Below are 24,267 nucleotides of genomic sequence, written 5' to 3' on the forward strand. Positions count from 1 at the left end.
TTTTGATGAGTGTATTCTTGCTTCCTCAGCAAGCAAGAGCCAAGGGACCTTCTCTTAGCGAGAAATAAAGTGTATTTATTGGTGAGAGTCTTCAAACTGTGAGACAGTTGAAGTATTGCATTTGTGTACCAAGATTTTGGTAGTGATAGAGGCTATAGAAATTGTTGCAAATGTTTGGCTTTGGAGTGAAGGGTGGATTGGATCACTCCTCTTAGTTTATATAAAAAGGCTTTTTTTAGAAACAGGAGGGTTTTCAGAGGTCAGTGGCCACATTCTCATTTTGGTTTGGGAAGTGTAGAGAGCATCTTGAGTACTTTGTCCTTTGCTTCTCTGGAGTGAAGATCACACTCTCTTCTCTGATCAGCATGGTACAGCTGAGCAGGCTGGCCAGAGAAACTACCCAGGAGCCTTCATTTCCAGCCAAGAAAAAAAAAGGGAGGTGGGAGAATATGTAACACCTTCATTTGATGGAAGGTTTTGATAAGTTTGGTGGTAAGGCAGGTTCCAGTTGATTAGGGAAATAGATTGCACAAGGCAGGAGAGAGATTTCAGTTTGCTGTGCCAAAATACGTGAGGAATTTGGGTTACAACACAGGGAGGTGAAAGTCCCCACTCAAAATGCTCAGAGACACGATATGGCACATCCAGTTCCCCTACAAACAGCCCAGTGCAGGTCTCTGAGATGGATGGTACAATTGCCCTTTGTCCTGAGCCAGAGCAATACTACTTTCATTCTTCAAATTCCTAAACTGTTCGCCTTTCCCCACCTAGCTCTTAGCAGAGAAAACACAGCAAACACAGCAGGGGATGCTGAAAACATCAAGATATTGTAAAGGCATGACTAGAGATTTTTAGTGGAGAGAGAAGAGCAGTTTGATACCACAGGATAGACTGGCCAAACTGAAAATGGGCTGTGGCATTAGGAATCTCCATTTTTACTGCTGGGGAATAGTGAAGAGTGGCAGAGGTGTTACAGAAAGAAAACAGTGTTGTGATTTCTAGCAAGCAGTGGCTGCCAAGCCTATGTGTTTCTAAAGGAAAAGCTCTCCCAGTATCTTTAGATGCAAAAACTGAGCTTAAAAAAGAGCTTACAGACACTGGGGGTAGGTCAAGCTGCAGGCTGCAGTTGCAGGAAACAAAAGCCTAATCTGGAGTGAATGTTCCAGTTTTTTGAAGTGTGTCTCGGAAACATTTTGTAGTGCATGCAAGTGAGAAATTTGTGGAAAGGAAGAGTTATTCCACATGTTGAAGGGCATGGGTAAAATTCAGGAAGTGGTGTTTTAAAATTCCCTTTTAAGGAGCAGTGTACATATGGTACAGCAGTGCACAGAAACCAGCCATGACCACAAACAGAGCAGAAGTTAGGTTTCTTGAGGATTCAGAGAGGGAGGCTAGTTTAATTTAATTTTGGATAATTTAAGACATTGAATACAAAAATAAGTTTTAAAAATATTTTGAGACATTTATGAAAAAAGAGCATGTTTTTGTTAAACATAACAATGAAGGATTTGGGCTGGAAATTAAAGAGCAGTGCAAACAAAAGCAAAACATAGTGCTTGGGGTTTTTCTCTTCTTCTGTGGTCAATCTGCAGAGTGTCTTTTGTGTCTTGATTGTTATTTCCAAACCAAAGTGACTGTGGGAGGCAAGCTCAATGCTATTCACAGATCTGCTCATTTTTGGCTAAAAGAAATAGTAACCAAAGGGTAGGAGCAATGGAAGGGGGAGCCCCCATATTTGGTTCTTTTCCAGACTTGTACCTATTGAACATGATCCACATTGTACCAAAGTGTGTTGAGAGTTATCCATTTCTGGCAAGGCTGTTGGAGTCGCAGTGTCCCACAGAGGCAATGTTGAAGCCTCCTGGCCTAACACGTATTTCTGCCTTTGGAGCAGTGCAGGTTCAGATCCAGGCTTTCAGATGATCTCCTCCATTGGCTTCTTGGGGTTTCCTGCATTTGGATGTATCTCTCACATCCACAATGGCTAACCCTTACTCTCCTCTCTCTGCTGCAGGGTTTTGGCTGGTGTGGACCATCATCATCATCCTGAGCTGCTGCTGTGTTTGCCATCACCGCCGCACCAAGCACCGCCTGCAGGCGCAGCAGCGGCAGCACGAGATCAACCTGATTGCCTACCGGGAGGCCCATAACTACTCAGCCCTACCCTTCTATTTCCGTATGTACTCACACTGCCCTGCCTGCAGACCTGGGGAGCATGGCAGCAGCCAGGGTCCTGTGTTAGGTGGAGGGAGGGAGCAGCAACTGGGCTCAGGAGGAGGCTGTGGGAGCTTTCCTGCCTGACCATGGTGTGCAGAGAGGAGATGGTGTTAGATGCTTTTAAAACCCCTTGAGTCTGGAGTTGAACCACACCAACTACAGCACCTTCACACCCACCCCTGAGAGTGTAGTGATTCCCCGGGTGTTTTTCTGCAAGGGTTCTTTAGATACCTCATTCAGGATTCCTTCTTTCCAGCCTGGACTTGCTGCTGGTGGGACTGAGGTGTGGGAAGTGGCTTCACAAAATTTGGTCACACAGACTGGGAGAAAAGAGAGTCTCAGCAGAGACTCTGCTGGCTCCCACCCTGTGGTGTGGTTCCCAGGCCACACTGCTGGTGAGCAGCCCTAGGACTTTGCATGAAGGAGCTGTTGCCCACAACTCAGGGAAAGTACAATCACTTTGTGCTCTCCTTGTGTTCTGCTGTGCTGTGCTAGAACAGCAAGTCTCCTTCTGACTGGAGCTATCACAGCTGAGTTTCCTCTGACAGACTGTTGAATTGAATGTATGAACTTGCTTTTCTTGTTAAACTCTGGCAGTCACCTCAGAAATCATCCCCAGCAGCCTTTCCCTCCCCAGCCCCAGGGATATGCAATTGCACATGGAAAATTGCAGTGCTACCCTTAAATGTTTCCAGTGTTTAAGTACATTCTGTCTATATAGACTATTTTGTTGCCTCTTAAGAAATAAACAAAATTTTTCATGGGTTTGAAAGTCTGTAAGTACAATAAGCCAAACTCTTTTGCCAGTACTGCCAATTTATTTGACTGCACCAGAAGAATTGAATCCAGCATTAAACAGCAACCAAAAGCCAGGATCTTCAAGTTCCTTGTAACTGCCCATGTCTCTTCATATTTGTATAATGCTTTGTGAGATTAAATCTTTGCTCTTGAAAGTGGAAATTCAGCTGAGAAGGCAGTGTTGGAGAGGGCTGGGGAGTTGTTCCCTCCAGCCAACACAGGCCATTCCCCATGCGGTTTATGGGGCCGTATTGGGGTACATGGTCCAGGGAGGTTTGCCTGGTAAGTATAGAGAGAGCCAGGAGATCAGGCTGCTGTTCCCAGTTGTGTCCATCTCCTCCTGTAATGGTGCCCTCCTCTGACGTGTTTGCTGCTTCTCTAAAACATGACACACCTCACCTGGGACAAGTTCTGGCACCCCTTTGTAGAGCCTGTTGTGCTGTTCAGTGGGAAGGTGCTGGTAGGTGATAAATGCCATACTGACCTGTATTAGTGACTCGTTTCCTGAGATAAACTGCTCCTGAAATAACTTCTCCTCCTTGCCTCCCACTTCTAGGGTTTTTGCCAAACTATTTACTACCTCCCTATGAGGAAGTGGTGAACCGACCGCCGACCCCCCCGCCCCCGTACAGTGCCTTACATCAGCAGTGTGTCCCAGCAGGCAGCAGTAGCACAATCCCGGACCCGCCCAGGACCCTGCAGCCAGCGCAGAGCAGCTCTGCAGCACCCAGCAGCAATAACAGCAGTACTGACAGCACCGGGGCGCCCGGCCGCGGGGACCCCGAGCCCTCCAGCACCGCGCTGGGTGAGAGAGCCGTCACCAAAATGCAAAGTGTCGAGCCCGGCAGCACCAGCACGGGAGCCGAGCTAGTGGAGAGGGCCGGTCCTGATAAGGATACAGAGTGCAAGGAGGAACTGCTGAAAGGTTACAGCTCTGAGAGCTTAGAGCAGAGCAGCGCCATTCCCGACGCCAAGGACAAGACCCCGGGCAGGCAGCGCCGTTTCACTGGTGACTCGGGCATAGAAGTCTGTGTATGCAACCGGGGCCATCACGACGACGACCTCAAGGAGTTTGACGGGCTCATCGATGACGCTCTGGACGGGCCCCTGGACTTCTGTGACAGCTGCAGCGGCCGTCCCCACGGGGACGAGGAGGAAGGGCTTTTCAGTGCCACGGAGGAGCAGCACCGCGAGCACAGCCACCACCACCTGCCCCGGCAGCCAGTGTGTGTACTCTTGAACACAATAAATGAGCAGGACTCTCCAAACTCTTGTACCAATAACTCCCCCAGCTAAGGTGACAGAGTGGAAGGGAGAATCGGGGGAAAAAAACAAATAAAAATGGAATAAGAGGATTAAAACTTTAACAGGAGGAAAAGGTGATACAACCTTCTTTTTTTTGTTTATTTTTCTTTCTCCCCTCCAATATAATAGGGGGACTAGACCTCGAAGGCCCAGCTTGTGGGGGACGAGTCAGTCTGGGTTTTGTTAATTGTATCTGCCCTGCTCTGTGGAGCAGGGACTGAGGTTTCTCAATGAGACCTTTTAAAGAATGGAATTTTTCCAACGGTGATTTTGGTGATGGTTATTATGAGTTTGTTGGTTTTAGTTTTCCGAAACACTGCTTTATCTTGCAATCAGTAAAACTCAGCAAATCTCACCCTGGGAGGATACCAGATCACCATAAGGCTTCAACCTCCAGGTGTCTTCCCAGAAGCAAGCAGCTTCTGACAGTGCCGGCAGTCAGTAGCCCAAGAGTTCTGGTTTGATATAGTGCTCTTGAGGCATTGGGGATTTCTTTTCATCTTTTTTCCTTCTTTTTTTTTTTTTTTCTTTCCTGATGTTAAGTTTCCCTGAAGCTGGTGAATGCCCAAACACATCAGCCCTATAACCTCTGGTGCTTCAGTGTTTAATACAGCAGGTAGGAAGTTTCCCACTTGAAGCTGGTGACTGAAGGACCAGTTTCTTCTAGAAGGAGTGTTAGTCTACCTTAGGCAGTGTGAAAAGAAAGGGTTTGCAGAAATTTGCCTTTATGTGTCATTTTTAAACACAAGTGTGTTCCTTCAATGCCTCCAAGAGCACAGTTAGCAGTAGAATCCAGGCAGCTGGGCTGCCTTCCAAGTACTGTGGTCTCCGAATGACCTTTTCCCGGTGTGCTGCAAAAGGGCTTGGCTTTATTTTTGTCCTTTTTTTGCACCCCGTTAGCAGCACACTGGAGTTCAGATGACAAAAGAACAGGGCTCTCCTTGGCCAGCGTGCCTTCAAGCTTTAGCGATGCATGTTGAACAAATGGAGACGAGAGCTCCGTCCATTGCGAAAGGGATGATTTACCTTGTAGATGTGGAAGACCTGTGCAGTGTTTTTTTTTTTTATCCAAAAATTTGGTGCGATTCTAATGATGACCACTTAAAGAAATGAATGTCTGTTTTCTTTCTTTTCGTTTTTTTTTTATGGTGGCAACTGGCTACTGTATAACGTCTGTGAGCGTGTGTGTGTGTGACTGCAATCCATGCATGCGAGTCCTACTGGTAATATGAAAACCTGCTGTAAGACTGCAAGAAAATTTACTGTAGCTTTGCTTTAATAAACAGTAGAGATTTTTGTTAGTAACAACCTGAAGGAAGAAAAAAAAAGAAAAAAAAGGAAGAACTGAAACTAACATTCCCTAGAGTGCTCATGTGGAAGAGAGCACAGTTCAGACTATGTAACTTGTTCTTGGGATTTCTCCCCATCCCTTTTATAATTATGGTCGTCCAGATCATTACTGTTATGGGGAAAAAAACATTGAAACCTGAACTTGGACATACTCAGATCTGATTGATTGAAAACCAAAATCAGTTTTAACTAAGGTGGAAACCAAAATATAATGCCTTTTCTGATAACTTGTCCATGTGTATGTGTATCATTTTGTGAGCAAAGAACAAGATCTTGTCTTTAGTTTGTGGATTTGTTTTGTTATTTTACTTGGAGGTGTGCTGGCACTGGCTGCCTGCAATGCAAGGGAAGTGGTGCTTATGCTAGCATTTTGCCTGCACATTTGAGGAGAGCACTCTTACCTTACAGGGTTTGGAAGAATCTCACTCCTTTGCCCATCACAGCCTTTCTCTTTCCTCAGAACAGCAGATAAGGACAGCTCTTCAGTTTGGTTCTTAGGGTGCTCTTAAAATTGAAGGACTTTGATTTGGATTCAAGAGACCTCATTCCTGGATGTCTGGAGCCTGGAGACTTGGATGAGTGGTGACAGAGAGGCTTTACGTGCCCCAGAGCCTGGCTGCGTGGGGGCTGGTCCCTTCCAGTTGTGTTCACTGACCACATTTATCTTTTGAGAAGATAATTGAAGATCCCCAGTGCCAACCCCAGGAATTCTGTACATATTGGCACCTGGTTTTGTTCCTCGCACCAAAGAGGAAGCTAAAAAATCACATCAGTCTGTAAGGAATGGAGTTTACTGCTGTAAGTCCTGGGGATGGTCCTGTGCTGGGGGGGACCCTTTGCCAACATTTATGTGGCATAAGGAATCTCCATATTTGCTTTCCAGCCATCCCACTAACGGCAGGGGAATCCTCTGGACATAGAGGTAAGTACCAGTAAGCCAAGCTGCTGTGTCTAATTTTAAAAAGTCTGGAAGAAGCAGTGGTGTGCCTCTTATGACTCCTGGAGGTTTTTTGGGCATTTAGAGACAATAAATAAATGGGGCACAAACCAAGTCTCTTCAGCTCCCAAGTGCCTGAGGAGCAGGACTGTTAATGGCTTTCAGTGCTTTAGGATTTTAGACCTGCAGCTAAGGGGCAGCTGGTATGGGGAGAAGGAGTGGTGCAGGGCAGGATATGGGGCACATGAGCTCCTTGGACATACCCTGGCTGCTGCCTCTTCAGGCAGGCAGAGGACTCCCAAAGCTCCACCTTTGGAGCTTTAGAAAGGTGCTTAACGCTCCCATATATCCTTGTGTAGGGAGGCAGTGTGGCCCAAAGAGAGCTCTTCTCCAAATGCACACTGTGTAAAACACTGGAAGTGTGAGGGCATGGGCAGATGTGTATCTCCAGCACTGGAGTACCAAACCCCACCCATTCCCAGCTATAAGGGATGTTTTATTGGGAGTCATGGATACATCGTTTCCAAACTGAGTTGCAATAATGCAGCAGGTTTTACAGCAAATTAGTGTCAATCTAGTGTTCAGTGTTCTGCTTGCAATGTGCTCTAGGTGTGGCTGCCAGTACTCCTTAAGTCTGTTTTTGCTGGAGTCCGTGGCCATGTGGAGCTGCTTACACACAGAATGGTTTTGGCCACTGAAGCTGGCTGGCAGGGCAAGGACCCAGCAGGTGTCCTCGTGGGTTGGGGTTGTGTTGCCTGGGGACAGGTGAAGAGCACAGTGTGGTGGCTCAGCGAGTGTCCCCTGGGCACAACAAGGGTTCCTGGGATCAGTGGGTACTGCAGCATCTCCTTGGTGTTCCCAAGGGACTTTTCAGCTCTGCAATGATGCAAACTGATCATCTGGAAGCACAGGTGTGATCTTCCTGCCACATATCATTGCATGATTGTACAACCCTGTGGATGGGTGTAAGCTGAAGATGGAGGAGGAGGGAATTGTGTCTTGATGCTCGCTGGCAGCCTGCTCTCAGAGCTTTGCCTGCCTAACTGGAGGCTAAGGAAAGCCGAGGTGCAGTTAAGCCTCTCTGTTACAGTCATCAAAAGCTTCCTGGGGCAGGAAGCCTGGAGAGAAGCAGAATGAGCAGCTCCGCTGCCAGCATGAGGCTGTTCTGCTGAGCAATGGGAGATTCGGGCTCCCTGGGCACCCCTCACTGCTCAGGGATGTGAGGCAGTGGTTCTGAGTTCCTGCTCTGCACAGCCAGAGCTCCCCAGCTGTATCTCCTCTGGTTCTCTGCATGCCCTGGCTGGGCTCATCCCAGCCTGCCCTGCTCTCGGCAGAGCTTGGCAGGGAGCTGGGGCACAGCTCCAGTGAATAAACTCCTTTGCTGTCCTGAGTGAGTGTTCTCCCCAAAGGCTGCTCCTTCCTGGCCCCCCATCACCACCTGTGCAACACATCTCAGGGAGGCTTTTGCTGCTGTTTTCTTTTTTTTCTTTAGTTCATATAGGAAAAGCCAGGCCGGGAGGGGGCAGACAGGCAGCCCCTGGCTCAGGCAAGCCCCACAGCATCCCGCAGTGGGCAGCCTGGGAAGGCCAGGATGAGTTGCCTCTTCGTCAGAGCTGGTTCCCCCCATCCTTGCAGCACAGATCTGTTTTTATCAGATGGGACGGGTGCCCGCAGCGGGGCCGTCGCGACGGTGGTGCAAGCACTGCATTCTCTGTGCCGGGGGGGTCACAGGCTGCCGGCTCCTTTCTCGATTTGTTTTTGACCGGCAAACAGCTGAGGTCTGTGCTTACTCAGCTCTCCTGGCCCCATGCCCTGTGCCGAGCCCGCAGGTATTCCAAGCGTCTCCTGCTCCTCCGGGGCTGGCCCTCAGTCTCGGCACAGTCCAGGGCCAGCCGGTGCCTGGTGCAAAGACAAGCCTCTCAAACTTGGAGGGCTTCTGAGCTGAGCCCTGTGGCACAGCTGGGTCGGCCAAGTGCTGTGGGGATGGCTGTGCCCCCCAAAATGAGTTTGTGCAATGGAAAGGCTCAGGCTTGCTCTGCCCAGTGCCCTCAGCAAGCTGCACATCTGCTTCATGGTGTACCCAAGAAACTCTGGGAATGAAAAACCTTCATTCTTTCCGTTGTCGCCAGTTCCTCCCTTGCAGGCCCCCTTTGCCTCAGGGAGCTGGAGCCAGTGGCCCAGGTGAAGCTTTCTGGTGGAGCCAGGGGTTTGGGTGCAGCAGCACAGCCCTGGAGCAGCTGTCAGGATAGAAATACCAGCTGGGTGATTCAGCAGTGCCTCTGCCCACTCCCAGAGCAGGGAGCAGCCGTGCCGGGGGCTGTTTACCAGCTCACAAAGTGCAAGGCAGTGAATTTCCCCAGCAGCATCTTCTCCTGGTGGGGAGGAGGTGGGCTGGGTAGGGGGCAAGACACCCTGCAAGAGGGACCAGCTTGGGATGCTGGGATTTGCAGCACATGCTGGTCTCCCAGCATAGGACAGCACATGCAGCCCTGGCAGATGGGAAAGGTGGATTGCAAGAGGCTCTGGCTGGAGGCATTCTCCAGGTTAGAAACATCCCTGGTTCAAAGGTCTCCATTTCTGCTCTAAGATGCATTTAGCACTTGTGTGGGTGCATTGGCAAACAGCAAGGTGTCAGCCCCTTTTTGATTCTGGCAAGAAAATCCTTTCCCTTACACCAAGAGCAAAATCAAATGCCTTGGCAAAGGGGTACAAATGTGCTGGAGGTTCTGTTGATGCTCCTGGAGGCATCACAATGTTACAGGAGACTGGAGTGGAGCCTCCCTGCCAGTGTGTGCTGCCAGTGACAGGATTTGGGGCAGGGCATGGAGGTGCCAGTTCCCAGGGAAGCCCAGGGCATCAGGTTTAACCAAGTTTCCCAAAGCCGATTCTGAGTCCTGTCCCACTTTACCCATACAGTGTAGTAGAAGTAGAGGGATTGGAAACCCAGTGGCACCCCTGGTATGATGGAAACAGGCAGGAAAGCAGGAGGCTATGTGGGGCTCAGCCCTTAGAAGCCATCAGAGACTCTGTGCAGCAGCAGTGGGGCTGGGCTCCTGCTGTGCTCCTTCTGCCCAGCTTCTGGTGGGTCAGCTGCCCAAATCAGCCTGAGAATTGCCCTTGGGACAGGTATGTGCATGGCAGTTCTTCCTCCAGCTCCTCCCTACCACCCTGAGCCCCCAGGAAAATGGACTGGGAGGAGGGAGGATGCTCCCAGTGCTGTGCCAGGCTGCAAATGCATTGCCTTCCTCATCACCCTTGTGCTACAGGCTGACAGGACCCATTTGGCATCAGATGCTGGTGTTGAAGGGGCTGCATGAAAGCCAAGTGCTGGGGGTTTGAAAGAATTCATACACACTGAGCAGGAGGTTCAGTGGTGGGGAAGTTTATGTCTGTTTTCCTGCCTGTTAGCAAGAGAGAGGGCAGGGGGAAAATGAGGGGGTGTGCAGGGCTGGGGTGTCACATTGTGCTGGGGCTCTCTGGGGCTTTCCCCTCTGCCTTGGCTGCTTTCCCTTCAGGGGCCCTGAGCCATAGCTGTGCAGCTATTTAGTTAAATATTAAGAGGTCAAGTAATAGAGAACCAGAAACCTAATTACACGCTGCCCTCCATGGCACAGTAGTTTTTGGCAAAAGCAAAGCAAACACGGCCCCTTGCGTTACGGGAAGGTTGTGCTGCTGCTGCTGCTGCTGGAGCAATGGCCAAAATCCAGCCAGCCAGTGAGTGCTCAGGATGGTGAGCAGGCAGGAGCTGCTGCAGAGAGGCCACAGCCTCCCAGCTGAGCCCAGTGCTCCCAGCAAGTTGTGGGGCCACCACACATCTCACATTTAACCCTGTCCCCCATCTCCTGCCCAAAAAATAGCCTGTCATTCTATTTAACCCTGTCCTCATATTTAACCCTGTCCTCCATCTCCTGCCCAAAAAGTAGCCGGAGCCATGCTGTGTTTGGAATAGCTTTATCTGGATAACCCCCCCATCCATGGGGCAGCCTCTGTGGTCCCACCCCCCACCCCCCTGCCTGGGATCCAGGGCTCCTCCCCATCACAAGGCCGCTCTCCAGGCCTCCCTCAGCCTGGCCTTCACCTGAAACTTCTGCACCTGCAGCACGACACCAAACTTGCCCTCCAGCGAGGGCAGGGGCTGGTCATCAGGGCACTCCAGTGTGAACCTCTGCAGCACCCAAGCCAGGAAGAGGAAGAGCTCCATCTTGGCCAGGACTTTTCCCAGGCAGACACGGATCCCGGCTCCAAAGGGGAGGTAGCTGGGTGAGGGTGAATGGATGTGCTGGCCCTGCTCATCCAGGAAGCGGCCTGCAAGAGAAAGGGGCACCACTGGCATCAGCAGACTGACCCTTCTGCCTGAGTTTATCACGTGTGTCCCTCCCAGGAGCTGCAGGAGAAAGAAGTGTGAATGCCCCAGGTGGGCAGGAGCAGGATCCAACCTCCCAGCACCAAGCCTCCCCCAGGGCTCCACCTCTCCTGCTGCATCCACCCGGCCATCCCCTGACCCAGGAGGGGATGAGGATCACACAACCCACCAGGATTGAACTCCTCAGGCTTGTCCCACTCCTTCTCGTCGTGGTGCACAGACCAGAGGTTGATGATGACCCTGGCACCCTTGGGGATGGAGTATTCCCCAATGCTGCAAAGCAGACACAGAGTGAGGCAGTGGCTCCCTGCCCAGTCTCTGCCCATGACCTGGATGTGCCCCATCCAGGGGGGTCTCACCTGGTGTCAGCAAGGGACACGTGTGGGATGAGCAGGGGGGACACGGGCCGGATGCGCAGCACCTCACTGATGGTGGCCTCCAGGTAGGGCAGCAGCGGCCGGTCGCTGAGGTGGGGGTGACGCACCAGGCCGATCTTGTGGTCCATTTCCTCCTGGATCTTCCTCTGGATCTGGAAGGAAAGCAAAGGCCATTGTGGGAGCCCAGGGAGCAAGGTGCCCTGTGCACCCAGCATCATCAGCATATCCTGTCAGCTTGTGTGGGCAGAAGTGCTCACAGCCTGATCCTGCTTATCTGCAGAGCCTGACTTCTCTTCTGGTACCTGCCTTCCCCAAAACTCCCCATGACGTTCCTGATGCTGGGGGGGACCCAAGCCCCCGCTGTGGGGTGCAGACCCTACCTCAGGGTAGTGGAGCAGGTAGAGCACAGCCCATTTGAGCACAGTTGTGGTGGTCTCCACACCGGCCCCAAAGATGTCCCCCACTGTCATGAGGAGGTGGTCATCAGTCAGCTTCAACCCTGGCTCCAGAGGGCTGCTGTTCTCAGCACTGAGCCTCACTTGCAGGAGGGCATCCATGAGGTCCTTCACGGTGTCTCCACAGAAAGCTTCCTGCCGAGGGACATGCCTGAGCCAGGCTGTCCTGGGCACAGTGCCCACCACCCCAGCCTCAGCATCTCCCTGTCCTGGCCCTGCTGGCACCTTGTGTTCAGTGAATTTCTGCTGGAGCAGCTGGTCCCGGACCTGGAGGCATTTCTTCAGCAGGGTCAGGTCCTTGTTGGGGAATATCTGAGGGAGGAAAGCACATTACAAGAGTCTACAGCTCAGCCCAGCCCCTGCAGGCCCCCAGGCAGTCACTCTATGCCCACCAGTGTACTGGCTCTTGTGGATCACTGGGACAGGGACACTCCTAACTCGGGGGGGGGGCTCCTACAGGACACATCCCAGCTCCGTCCTCTCATCTGAGGTGAGAGGAATGGGCAGTGCCCATGTTCCTGCTCACCTGGAGCCAGGGGAAGATGTCTACCAAGCTCTCCTTGGCCACGGTGTCCACGATACCCTGGCTGTACTCCAGCATGGCCTCGAACTCAGGGTCCCCCCGGCGGTACGAGGAGTTGAAGCAGAGGGAGCAGACCACGTTGGTGACGGCCCGTGTGAGCTCGGGGGCCATGTCCAGGGCCGTGTCCTGCGCAGCGCTCAGCGTCTCGCACAGGGATGCGGCCTCCCGGCAGACTGGGGTGGAGGAGAGCCAGGCCAGGAGGTGATGAGGGAGTGATAATTAAGCCAAGGGGGTGAAAGGGGCAGCTGGGGGCTGGAAGGAGGGGTCCCCTGCTCATTCAGGGTGTGCAGCCTGTGCAGAGGGCACCCCCAGACAGGGCTGGGCCCTGAGGGGCTGGGATGGGCAGAAGGGATAATGCAGGGTGCTGGGGAGGAGCAGAGAGAATGGAGATGTGCAAGGATGTCCTCCTGGGTGGGGTGGGGAGCTGGCTCCATGCCTCAGTTTCCCCATCTGTGAGAGAGGGGAACTAAAGTTCAGGGTAGAAAACACATGGAGAGATGTTGGTAAATACAGGGGATAGAAGGAGAGGGACAGAGCCCCTGCCTGGCAAGCTGAGGCAATACCAGGGGACACGGGCTGAGCCACTGTCTTTCCTTCGTTCCCAGGGAATCGGGGCACTTAAGAAGAAAAAGTACAGCGTGGGAGGGAGCCAAAGCTGGGAGGGAGCCTGGGGCTGGAGGGAGGCACTTACTGATCCTCTCGAGGGCGAGCGAGCCCTCCCCGAACATGGAGAGGGCAGTGTGCACCAGCTTGCGCTGGAACTTCCACAGGGGCCCGTAGCTGGCGAAGGCGATGTCCTTGCCCCCCCGGGACAGCAGGTCCGTGGTCACCTGAGGGACAGGCAGTCCCAGGGTCATCCCGCTGCAGGGCAGCCCCGCGGGGGATGGACGATCATCTCACCCTATCCCAGAAATGGTCCGGGGGGCTAGGGGTTAATGCCGGCAGGCAAAGCACAGGACATGAGGTTTGCTTTCTCCCTGCCAAGGACTGATAAAGAGATTTGGGGACAGATGCGAGGGTTAGGGGCTATAGGATGCCCAGGGAACTTAAGGGGTGCAGGGAGCCTGGGAGTACCTGAACCCATATCCCCGTGCCCCGGGATGCAGCCAGCTGCAGGAAAAACAGGCACCCTTGGGACGGAGGATGACAGGGCTGGAACCCTGGGGAATACCTGGGGAATACCTGGGGAGCAGGGTATGGAGGGGCCGCCCTGCCCGGCTTGCTGCAGGCAGGATGGGGAGGGGACACGGACCCTGCTGCGTGCCCCTGCCTTCCTGGGGAGCGTCGCCCTCCTCACGCCACGCCACAGTGGGAAGGGGTCCCCAAGAGCTGCTGCCGACTCACGGTGCGGGGCCGTCCGGCGAAGTCTTTGCCCTTCTTGAGCAGCACCTCCCTGGCGTGCCGATAGCTGTTCACCACCACCACGTAGTGGGAGCCCATCCAGAGGGCGTAGAGGCTCCCGTAGTGGCCCTGCAGGCGCCACAGCCGCAGGTGGAGCTGGGGGTGCCCGGCCAGCTGCAGCAGGCTTCCCACCAGCGGCAGGGCCGGCAGGCTCCGTGGGCGCCCCAGCCCCGTGGCCGTGGCCATCGGCAGGGTGTCCCTCCGTCGCGCCAGCCGCCAGGTGCAGAGCAGGGCCAGGGCCAGCAGCAGGGCGCCCAGCAGCGCCATGGCGGGGCCGGCTGCGGGGCTGCGGCGCGCGGGGGGCCCTTATAGCGGCTGCGGGGTCGTCTCCTTGACTCTGAGGCGGGCTCGGCTTCTTATCGGGGGGACGAGGAGGGGGGAGCCGAGCGCTGGGCCCGTGGCCAGCTCTGCAGCTGTGGGCGCATGGCGGGGGGCGAGGGCAGCGGGGCCACGGCCGCCCTGGGCGGCCATGGGGGAGCTGCTTCCAGCACTGGGGGCCAGGGTATGCCCAGGGTCGGATCCGTCCTTGGGGTTCCATCCCCAGGGCCCTGTGGTGGGCCGAGAGTGTGGGGACAGCTCGATGTCTGTCCTGGGTGCCGTGAGCACAGGTGGGGGGTCTGGCGAGGCGCTGGAATCCATCCCCAGCCCAGGCGGGGAGCGCCTCGACAGATCCGGGAGGGAATGAGCAGCACTGGAAATGCTGATAAGCGCGGAGCATCCCTCATCATCAGCTCTTATCAGTGCTGGGGAGACACGGATAGCACTGGACACTGCTGGGCAGCCCTCGGCAATGCTGGTGAGCGCCGGTCAGCCCCTGGTACCATTGGTCAACCCTGGTCAGTCCAGGCAAGTACCGGCCAGGGCTGAGAAACGCTGGTCAGCCTTGGTCTGTGCTTGTCAGTGCTGGGCAGCCTGTGTGCGTCCGTGCCCGAGGGGATGAGTGTCCTGGGGGAGTCCTTTGGGAACTGAAGCTCCTCCCGGCAGAATCCCAGAACAGACGGACTCTGCGCCTTCCCGAGCCTTCAGGCCCCCGGCGCTCGCCGTAGCGGCTCCCCGGTGTAGGCGGGGCGGGGCGCAGTAAGATGGCGGCGGGGGGCGCGGCGGATGCCCAGGCGCGCTTTGGCCACTCGGTGAAGGGGCTTCTGACCGAGAAGGTGACGAGCTGCGGCACCGACGTGATCGCTCTCACTAAGCAGGTGCTGAAGGGCTCTCGTAGCGCCGAGGTGAGCGGCGGGTACCGGCGGACGGCCGATTACAGGGCCAGAGCAGAGCTGGGAGCGGGGAGGGCGGCGCAATGCATGCTGGGAGCTGTAGTCCGAGGAGGGGCCACATCCTTGTGTCTGGGCAGGGACGGGGACAGCGGGAGCGGAATGCGGGCACGGCTGGGCAGCGCCTCGGGACTCCGGCGGTGGCAGGCGGGAGGGTGACAAGTGGGAGCGATGCCTCAGGCGCTCCCGATGGATGTGCTCGCACGGCACCGCGGTGATCCCCGAACGGTGTCACCCCGAGTGTCACCCTGCCAGCCCTCACGGGGGCCTCGGGAAACGCAAAGCTGCAGCATCTCAGCCTGCTCTGTACGTTTGTCTTGTAGCTCCTTGGTCAAGCTGCGAGAAACATGGTGATGCAAGAAGATGCCATCTTGCACTCGGAAGATGTAAGCTGTGTTCTTGTGCTGGAGCAGCAGCGTTTCTAGGGACGGGAGGAGAGGCGGGTGGTAAGAACAGTTTGCAGCCGTGCTCCCGGAGCCCTGGAGACAAATACATGATTTCAGGCAGTAGGGCTGGTGGCCAGAATAATTTAGTGCTTCTTCAGACCCGGTGCTGCTGGACTCCTGGTGTCCTGCAGACCGGCCAGCCCTGAAGCTATGCCCTCTCTGACAGAAAGCTTGAGGGACTGTGGGCTGAAATAAAGCACTTGTGTCTCTGCCTGTCCCTGGGAAAGGAGAAGGAAGTGTGCCACTGATACCAGCAGGGGTGTTTTGCAGGCAGTACAGCAAGACAGTGGTGGCTGTGCTGGAGGAACCCCCAGGGCATTAGGACGGCTGCACTGTGATTTCTGTAGGCATTCATTCTTTGTTTTGTTCTCCACAGAGTTTAAGAAAAATGGCCATAATAACTACTCATCTACAGTACCAGTAAGTAGGGGACACCAGTAAGTAGGTGTTCTCTCTTGGGGGCTGAGTGGATCCCTCAGTCCTTCTCTGTTCTCCTTAAAGACTTTGCATGAAGCTGCCAGCTCAGACTGATTCCTCTTTTGCAGTTCTTCAAAGTTGAGCAGGCCTTGGAGCTGGAATTTTCCAGCCATATTCAGGCTGTTTTGGGGTGGGAACTGAAATTTTTGCCTCCTGTGTGCCATGCACCGTATCTCTCATGAGTGTGTATGATGCACCTGGGACTAAGAAGGAGAAACCAGTGCTGCTTCTGTCCCCCAGAACTTAATCCAGAAACACCCTGGAGCTTTGGCCTCTTGAGCCCTTGTTCCACATAACATAAACCGTGACTGAGATTTTGGTTTTTTTTAATGCTCTTTTTGTCTTTCCTTTTCTCCTCCAGGCAAGAAGCAATTCAAAAGAAGTGAGTTCTGGGAGGACACGCCGTGGGGGTAGAAAGGGGAAGGTGATGGAGTTGGATGGGGGAAAGCAGAATGGAAAGGTTTTTGCAGCTGCCTTTGAGGCAGATGCTGGCCCAGCAGGATTAACACTTCAGTATTGTGAAGAGATGGGAATTTGAGTGAAGAGATGGGATTCATACCCAAGCTTCCTTTGATTCCTTTCTATCCACTGATGAGATAGAGCATGTGAGGTTGCTTGTGAGAGGAGATGAGGGTGGTGGCAGCAGAGCTGTGTACAGCACAGAGTGCACAAATTGAGGTTTCCTTTGTGGGGACACAGAGGGGGGTCAGGGGATCCCCGGATTTCTCTGCTGTAGCGTCAGCTCTAGAGCTGCTCTGGTGCCTTGGGCACAGGCAGCACAGCACAGTCTGGGAGCAGATCTCACCATGAATCTCCTCTTGCTTGGTGCCCAGCGTGGAGCGCTCGTCAAACCTCCAGGACCAGCTGAGTCACTTGCTGAAATGAAGGGGAGCCGAAGGCTTGAGGAAATCTCAACCAGCACTGAGGGAGTGAAGTGTTCTCCCCCCTTCCAGCCCCTGGGGCTCAGAACTATGTCTGGATGATGCTGGATGTCAGCTGGGATAGGTGCAGAGTCTGTGCTTCTGGGCACATGGCCCCCTCTCATGTGCCTGCATCCACACCTCTGCTCCAGAATGCTCACCTGCACACCTGCACCTGGCTGAAACAAACTTCCCTGAAACTTTGCTCTTCCCAATAATCCCTGGATCTGCTTACTGCCCATGTAGTGTGAAGTGCTCAGCCCACCCCAGCACCCTTGGCAAGAAATGCAGAGTTGAGGCATGACATTTAAATGCAGGTGCCTGCAGTTTGCCACTGGTCTGTATTTAGCCACAGAGGTGGCACAGAGTGCAGTTTATTTAGGGCATTTTAATCAGTGTGAGCTGCAAGTGCCTGCGTGGGTGAGGGGTACTTCAGTGTAGGCTGAGGTGCCAGTCCCAGCACAGAATTTCTGAGACCAGCAACCTAAGCACACACATCTGCCAGTGGCCTAGCTGGATGTGGTTTGGCCATCATCCTCCTCAGAGGTTATCTTATTTTCCTCTCTGCCAGAGTTTGGAAAATCATCCCTTTGCCAGCCCATATGTGCTGCATTTGGCCTTCAAGTGCATTCCTTCTCCTGGGCTGCTGCTCCAGCTTTTGATGAAGCAGCCTTGGCTGTGGTGTGTGTTTGTATCTGGTTGGGAAGGTATCCAAAGGCCTCTCTGGGAAGCAGGCAAGAGAGCATCAGGAGCTGGTGTGCTCAGTTCTATGCTGCTCTGTTGAAGAGTAGTGAGCTGTTCACATCCAGGACCAGCTATAAATACTGTGTCTTGTTTTTGGTAAGTCACTTATCTGTAGCACTTGGAGTGCATGAGAAGCACTTGTTTCCCTGAGTGTGCTTTTCACCAGCTGATAGGAGCAGGCAGGCTGAGAGCCGACACGGGCCTGCCACATTCCTGTTGGAATGCTGCTGGAGTCTGGCTCCTGTGCTGCAGAGCCTTCTCAGACTAGATTTCACCATCCCTGCCAGTATTTTTGCCTTGGGTGACATTCTGACCCCAGCTTTGCAGGTGCACTTTGGGAATGAGAGTTTTCCCTGCGACTTTCTTGCTGGGAATAAAAGCTGTCCTGAACACCACCAAACTGCAGCAGTCTGTCCTGGGTTCTGTTTCTAGTGGTCCCTGTGCACTGGGGAGCCTGTTTGGGATGGTGGGTCTCTGCTCCCCAGGATCCCCCATTCTGCTTCAGCTCAGAGGGCGTTGCAGAGGCAGTGTGACCTTGCTGCAAGTGGCTTGTCTCTTCCAAAGTCCTGTCCTCTGCAGAGCCTACAGCAGTCCCGTGGCATTAAATTTGTGTCTCCCTGCCTTTGGGACAAGCAGGGACAGGGCTGCACTGTGGAGATGCAGAGCGTTGGGGAGCAGGCAGCAGGGTTGGTTTGGGGGGTGTGGGTGCAGCAAGAACTGTGAATGATGGCAGCGTGCTCAGCACGGCAGCGGGGCCAATGGCCTCGCTGTGCCCGTGTCCTGGGGCCGGCGGCCTCGCTGTGCCCATGTCCCAGGGCTGGCAGCCTCACCGTGCCCGTATCCCACAGAGCCGGCAGCCTCGCCGTGCCTGTGTCCCACAGGGCCAGCAGCCTTGGTGTGCCTGTGTCCTGCTGTGCCAGCAGCCTCGCCATGCCCATGTCCCCCAGAGCCAGCGGCCTCGGTGTGCTTGTGTCCCACAGAGCCAGTGGCCTCGCCATGCCCGTGTCCCAGGGCCGGCAGCCTCACCATGCCTATGCCCATGTCCCACTGTGCCAGCAGCCTCGCTGTGCCCTGTGCCTGTGTCCCAGGGCCAGCAGCCTTGCCGTGCCCATGTCTTGCTGTGCCAGCAGCATCGCTGTGCCTGTGTCCTGCAGGGCTGAGTGCCAGGGGCCTGGGCAGGCGGGAGCTGCTGTCAGGACGGAAGCCAAGCTCCAGACTGTGGAGCGTGGGCTGCCGGGACAGCACAGGATACTGGGGAGGAGCTGGGCAGAGTCCGGCTGGGGCCCTGCAGCTGGAGGCAGTAAGACAGCGCAGGGCCTCTGCTGGGGCTGCCCTTCGGGCCAAGGGCTCTGCAGAGCAGGGGAGGGGGATTTACCCTACCAGGATGCTCTGGGGGCTCATCTCTCCGGGGCAACTGGGACTGGATTTTTGGGGTGGAGGGATGTTGTCAGGCGCTTCCTGGAGCATCCTATTAGACTGCAAGTTTGAGGGGATTCTCAGGGCTCTGCTGGGGGAGAGCAAAAAGTGCTGCAGTATCTGGGGGAATAGGGGGATTCAGAACTGTTGGGAGGGCCTGGACTGGTGCCCATCTCTGTGGTGTCAGCCACCAGCCCCACATTCCCGTTGCAGTGGCAACTCCCATCGGAGAGCAGATCCACCAGGAGGTGCAGGTGAGGAGTGTGGATGGGAGCTGGGGAGGAATGGGGCAGTTGAGCAGGGGGTGCGTGCCTGGGCTGTGCTAGAGTTCCTGCTGCTATTAGAGGGTTGTTTCCGGGCCCAGATGAAAATGCCAGGTGCACTTGGCAGCTTTGCTCCTGTTTCACACAGGAATGGGGGGTGGAGCAACCTGGCACTTCCCTGCCCTGGTTCCCTGTACCCTTCTCAGCCAGGGAAATGATGGCTGCAGCCTGCAAATTTACTGAAAATGGGAATTAAATTCCCTCCTGCACAAACACATCAGTGCATGTGAGCAAAGGGAGCTGGGGAGGATGGAGGCAAAGGAATGCCTGATCTTACCATAGTTTTTGGCTAGGTGGAAATGAGAGAGCGAGTGCCAGAGGACATGTGCACATTTACAGGCCAAGTGCAGGCATGGCCCCCATGTTTTAGAGCATAGGGAGCTCCCAGGGCTCAGCTTGGCACAGTTTAGTGGCCTCTGTCCTTCCCATCTCAGGACTACTATGGCAAAGAGCTGCAGAAGTCAGAGGACCTCAAAACCAATGCGTGCATCACGTCAGCCAGGCCCATTTCCAAGCTGGTGAGAGATGCTCTGGAGCGCATCCATGAGGAGGTGGTGGCCAGGTAAACCCCAGGGTCTCTCCTCCACCGCTGCATCCCCGTGGGCTGCAGCCCCTGCTCTGCTGTGCCATGGGGCACCTCCACCCAGCTCAGCTCAGCATCCACCCAGGTACTACGGCTGCGGTCTGGTGATCCCTGAGTGCCTGGCGTCGTGCCGGATTCTGGACCTCGGCAGCGGCAGCGGCAGGGACTGCTACCTGCTGAGCCAGCTGGTCGGGGAGCAGGGCCACGTCACCGGCATAGATATGACCGAGGGCCAAGTACGGCACGGATCTGGGGCTCCCCGTCATCCTTCCAGCAGCCCCCTCACATCATTCCCTTCCTCCTGCCAGGTTGAGGTGGCCAAGAAGCACATTGCCTACCACATGGATAAGTTTGGCTACAGAAAGCCAAACGTGGAGTTCTTCCATGGTTACATGGAGAAGCTGGATGATGCTGGACTGGCTGATGAGAGCTACGATATTGTCATGTAGGTGCCATGCAGGGCACAGTCACCCCCAGTCCTGCTGCTTCCTGGGGCTGTGGGCTGGGTCTGCATCCCAATAGGTCACTGCTTCAGAAGCACGTGTTAGAAAAAGGGAAATCCCAAGCCAGAGTCTGGGCTAGAGTCTGGGAATATAAACTGCCCTTTTCATGGTCATATTGGTGTTTCCAAGTGCTGTATGAAGCGATGTGACACACAGCAGCTGGTGGTGCTACATGTGCAAGAGGCTGCAAATAAGCCTTGGTCTCCTCTCCCACAGCTCCAACTGTGTGATCAACCTTGCCCCTGACAAGAGGGCTGTGCTGCAGGAGGCCTTCCGTGTGCTGAAGGTGATGGTGGGCTCATGCCCGTGGTAGCAAAGCAGGCTTGGGGTGGCCCTGTTGCTGGAGTGCCACTGAGAAGCAGCAAATGGGATCTGGCAAGGCGCAGATACAGGATGGGGCCAGGGGAGGGCATTTCTGCAGAGGGTCCCAAGCAGGGTAAGATTAGGGGGTTCCCAATTCTCCTTGCCCCTTTTGTCTCTGCTTCTTGAGGCCTCCCTTCACTCCTTGCTGCCCTCTAGCCTGGGGGAGAGATGTACTTCAGTGACGTCTATGCCAGCCAGCGCCTGAACGAGACCATCCGGAAGCATCGGGTGCTGTGGGGTGCGTAGGGCTGTGGGATGGGGGTGACATGGCATGGGGGGACTGGACCTTTGCCTCCATCCCCTGTGCCTTGGTCTCGTACCAGGAGAATGCCTGGCAGGAGCCCTGTACTGGAGAGACCTGTACGGCATTGCTGAGGAGGTGGGGTTCAGCCCCCCATGCCTGGTCACCGCCAGCCCCATCACCATTGGCGACAAGGAGCTGGAGGGCATTGTCGGTGAGGATCCAGCCAGGGGAGTGCCAGCTCTGGGAGGCTCTGCTGGGATCCCAGCACAGGTGTTCAGTGCCCAAGCCACCAACCTCTCCCTTGCAGGCGACTGCCGCTTTGTTTCCGCAACTTACCGCCTGTTCAAGGTGCCGGCTGGCAGCCTGGACCGGGCCAGGACAGGTCACCTACAATGGCGGCATCGTGGGGCACGAGCGAGAGCTGGTGTTTGATGCCAACTTCACCTTCAAGGTTTGGGGAGGCAGGCTGGGGCTCTCTAGGGAAGAGTTAAAGCTGATGAGGCTGCTACTCAGCAACATCCTCTGTGATCTGGGGGGCAAGTTTGGTGGAGGGGGAGCCGAGGGGCTGTGTAAACCCAGGGAAGTGCAAATGTCCAGCAAAGGGAGGCAGATGCACGCATTGCTTTGTGGTTAAGGAAGTAGAACATCCATGGTGGCTTCCCAGAATGGTTTGAAGCCTGATGCTTGAGTTTTGTGGGTGTTTCTTCAGATTTTGGGCCAAGATGTGCTCCTGCTTTCACTCTCCCCATCATCTGGCTGGGTGGCTGGAGTCCCCTGAGACACATATCCAGGACCCCAGGCCTGTGACCATTCCTCTGCCCCCAGGAAGGAGAGGTGGTGAACGTGGATGCTGAGATGGCTGCAATCTTGCAGAGCTCCAGGTTTGCCGAGAAGTTCCTGATCCGACCTGGTGGAGCCAAAGCTGCAGCACCGCAGGGCTGCTGTAGCAAGGGAGTGAAGGTTGGTAGAGGGCAGCTCTGTGGCTGGGTTAAGGAATTGGGACATGGGTGTCCCATGCCATCAGAGTTGCTATGGGGTGTCAGAAGGGCTGTCACATGATACCAAGACACCTAGCTCCTTCTGGGCTGGGCAGGAGCTCGTGGGACACCGAGAGTGGTGCCTGCTGCTTGAGTCAGGACAAACTGTACCCCTACCCAAGTTGAAGCCCTCCAAAGGGGGATCTGCTCTAACCACCCCAACATGTCACTGGAAACTGGTGAGGCTGACAGCTGGACTGCTCTGAGGTCTCCCAAGGGGAGTCATCCTTCCCCTGAGGGGATTGCTGTGCACAGCCTGCCCCAGGGAGATGATGGCCCATCCCCATGTTTTTTTCCTGTCCATTGCTCTCCCGGCTGCTGATGGAAGAGCAGGTTGGCCCTGGCTGCCAACCCTGACCCTGCAGCACAAAGCATTCTATCTGCTGGAAGCCTATCTCTTCTCCTTGGTGGTCCCTGCAGCCTGTAGATAGGCCTGGAGATACAAGGGAGATAACACCCTGCAGCTGTGTATCCCTGAAATACAGCCTCCTGCTTAGGAAGGGGAGATTTTCTCAGGGCTCTGTCCAAGCAGGAGGCATTTCTCAGATAAAAGCAGGGCCATGATAGCTAGGGAAGTGCCAAGTGCCACTTTCTCAGGTGCCTCTTGCTTCCCACTGGCCTGATCCTGCCCTGGGTTTTTCTCTGTCCTTCAGGAGAAGATCTGTGATCCCTTCCAGCTGCTAGAGTGGCTGAGAGCCCCAGGTCCTGCCAGCTGTCCTGGTGGCACCTGTGGTCCCTCAGGATGCTGCTGAGTGGCTAGTGGTGTCCCCACACCCCTGTTAGAAGTCAGTGGAGTGAGAGGACATAGCCCCAGTGACATCTTCCACCAGAAAGCAAATAAACACATGTCTGAGCTCAAAGGCTGTGTGTTTGTAGCTGCCACAGGGCTGTGGGTGCTGTGCTTCCCTGGCAGGGCTGGTGGGGCAGGTTGTGCCTGGTTGCAGTGAGGACCTGTCCTGTGAGTCCCCTCACTGTGGGGCTGACAGTGGCTGTGTGGCTCAGGCACATAGGCAGGGACAGTCTCTGTCTCACTTGCAGCCCTGCAGCCTGTTCCAGGAGATGGGGGTTGCTCTCTCTTTCCCTGTGCAGCACCACTGAGGTTTCTGTTTTCCCTAGACTCCATCTAGTTGGAAAGCCCGGAGTCCCCTGCAGGCATCTCACCTGCAGAGTTTTGCAGGGAAATTCAGCAGTTCTGGAAAAGGAGAAACGCATCCAGCTGCATCCCACAGCAGGCAAAGGGCAAGGTGGGAGGGCTTTTAGGGTGTGGTGGGAAGCGATGGACTGCATTCCTGCTGCCCAGCATGAATCCCACAGGACCTGGCCCACAGAAGGTGCTTGGGAAAGGCTGGGGGCTGCTAAACAGCTAAACTTAGAAATAAGGGACCATTTCCACCCCTCCTCACACAGAAATTTTACAGGAGGGGCCAAATTTCCCATCTCTGCCATTTAAGCATCATCTTGCTGTGGCATGGGGGAAGTTAAGAAGCAAAACCCAATAAAATTTGGGTTCAAAAAGAAACAGGCCAATGCCAAGGATGCTCTGCCATAGGAGTAGCAATAGCTGAGGAGGGTCCAGGTGTTCAGGACATCTGAAATTGTTCTGAAATTGTGTGGAATGACCTCACTGATGGGACCTTGGGAGGAAGGAGCTGTTTAATACACACACCACCCCCAGCCCTCTTCCTAGATTACTTACAAAGACTTCTTTGTACAAACTTCTACAAAGTCCCCAAACAGCTCATCCTGGGAGGTTTGCAGCAATTAGCTCCTGCTATCAAAGACAGCCTTCCCAGTGGGAAGGGAAGAGCAGTTGGGGTGAGGGCGGGTTCCTACCTGCAAATCCCTTCATTAAAAAGGCATGAGTCCCTGGCATGGCCTTTCAGCTTGCCTGGCAAGAGCTGCACCCGCAGCGAGATCCCCGCTCTGTGCATACAGAAAAAGGCCACAGCTCAAATGCCACTATAATTGCATTGCACTGTGTTTTCCCCAAATTCTCAGCATGTCAGGAAGGAAGCAGCTAAGAGACTTGACTTTGATGTAGAGCATTAGAGGTCCTCACCAGGCTGTGGGTGCAATGGTGTCCTCTTTGCTTGGCTTTAGTTGTGCATGACAGCCTTGGGGGTTTTAGCCCTCAGTGTATGAAAAGAGGAGGTCCTG

General features: G+C 54.7%; 4 protein-coding genes across 7 annotated transcripts in view; 3 read left to right on the top strand and 1 right to left on the bottom strand.

Moving 5' to 3' along the window:
* Positions 1-5,897, top strand: part of WBP1L (WW domain binding protein 1 like) — a 59,311-nt gene extending 53,414 nt beyond the window's left edge. For all 4 annotated transcript variants that reach the window (XM_036386172.2, XM_036386173.2, XM_054515667.1 and 1 more), the window contains 2 exons: positions 2,015-2,176; positions 3,572-5,897. In XM_036386172.2, the coding sequence (XP_036242065.1) occupies positions 2,015-2,176; positions 3,572-4,311 (902 nt within the window). In that variant the 3' untranslated portion in view covers positions 4,312-5,897. The remainder of the gene's footprint in view (positions 1-2,014; positions 2,177-3,571) is intronic.
* Positions 5,898-10,643: 4,746 nt separating this feature from the next.
* On the bottom strand, positions 10,644-14,053 carry LOC118688347 (steroid 17-alpha-hydroxylase/17,20 lyase). Its single transcript, XM_036385853.2, has 8 exons — positions 13,730-14,053; positions 13,077-13,215; positions 12,329-12,558; positions 12,028-12,114; positions 11,728-11,937; positions 11,330-11,499; positions 11,140-11,243; positions 10,644-10,912 (listed from the first exon to the last, which is right to left on the bottom strand). Exons 1-8 carry the CDS (start codon positions 14,051-14,053, stop codon positions 10,644-10,646), a joined length of 1,533 nt encoding a protein of 510 aa, XP_036241746.1.
* Positions 14,054-14,856: 803 nt separating this feature from the next.
* On the top strand, positions 14,857-18,041 carry BORCS7 (BLOC-1 related complex subunit 7). Its single transcript, XM_036386103.2, has 5 exons — positions 14,857-15,009; positions 15,378-15,440; positions 15,877-15,920; positions 16,339-16,359; positions 16,811-18,041. Exons 1-5 carry the CDS (start codon positions 14,869-14,871, stop codon positions 16,860-16,862), a joined length of 321 nt encoding a protein of 106 aa, XP_036241996.1. The 5' UTR covers positions 14,857-14,868; the 3' UTR covers positions 16,863-18,041.
* Positions 18,042-18,897: 856 nt separating this feature from the next.
* On the top strand, positions 18,898-22,970 carry AS3MT (arsenite methyltransferase). Its single transcript, XM_054515617.1, is given in 12 exon segments — positions 18,898-18,941; positions 19,271-19,311; positions 19,815-19,942; positions 20,049-20,199; positions 20,272-20,408; positions 20,683-20,752; positions 20,986-21,067; positions 21,153-21,284; positions 21,381-21,421; positions 21,423-21,524; positions 21,899-22,033; positions 22,764-22,970. Coding segments are annotated over 12 exon segments (1,119 nt in total). The 5' UTR covers positions 18,898-18,940; the 3' UTR covers positions 22,863-22,970.
* Positions 22,971-24,267: the final 1,297 nt, after the last annotated feature.

This window comes from Molothrus ater, chromosome 8 (assembly GCF_012460135.2).
Source record: "Molothrus ater isolate BHLD 08-10-18 breed brown headed cowbird chromosome 8, BPBGC_Mater_1.1, whole genome shotgun sequence".
NCBI classification, from domain to species: Eukaryota; Metazoa; Chordata; class Aves; order Passeriformes; family Icteridae; genus Molothrus; species Molothrus ater.

Bases quoted from the DNA above. Each gene is read 5' to 3' on its own strand.
- BORCS7 (XM_036386103.2), top strand. From the start codon at position 14,869: ATGGCGGCGGGGGGCGCGGCGGATGCCCAGGCGCGCTTTGGCCACTCG. The intron at 15,010-15,377 runs GTGAGCGGCGGG...TTTGTCTTGTAG, and splicing joins AGGGCTCTCGTAGCGCCGAG to CTCCTTGGTCAAGCTGCGAG. The intron at 15,441-15,876 runs GTAAGCTGTGTT...TGTTCTCCACAG, and splicing joins CCATCTTGCACTCGGAAGAT to AGTTTAAGAAAAATGGCCAT.
- LOC118688347 (XM_036385853.2), bottom strand. From the start codon at position 14,053: ATGGCGCTGCTGGGCGCCCTGCTGCTGGCCCTGGCCCTGCTCTGCACC. The intron at 11,938-12,027 runs GTGCCAGCAGGG...GTCCCTCGGCAG, and splicing joins AGAAATTCACTGAACACAAG to GAAGCTTTCTGTGGAGACAC. The intron at 11,500-11,727 runs GTAGGGTCTGCA...CTTTCCTTCCAG, and splicing joins ACCTGCTCCACTACCCTGAG to ATCCAGAGGAAGATCCAGGA.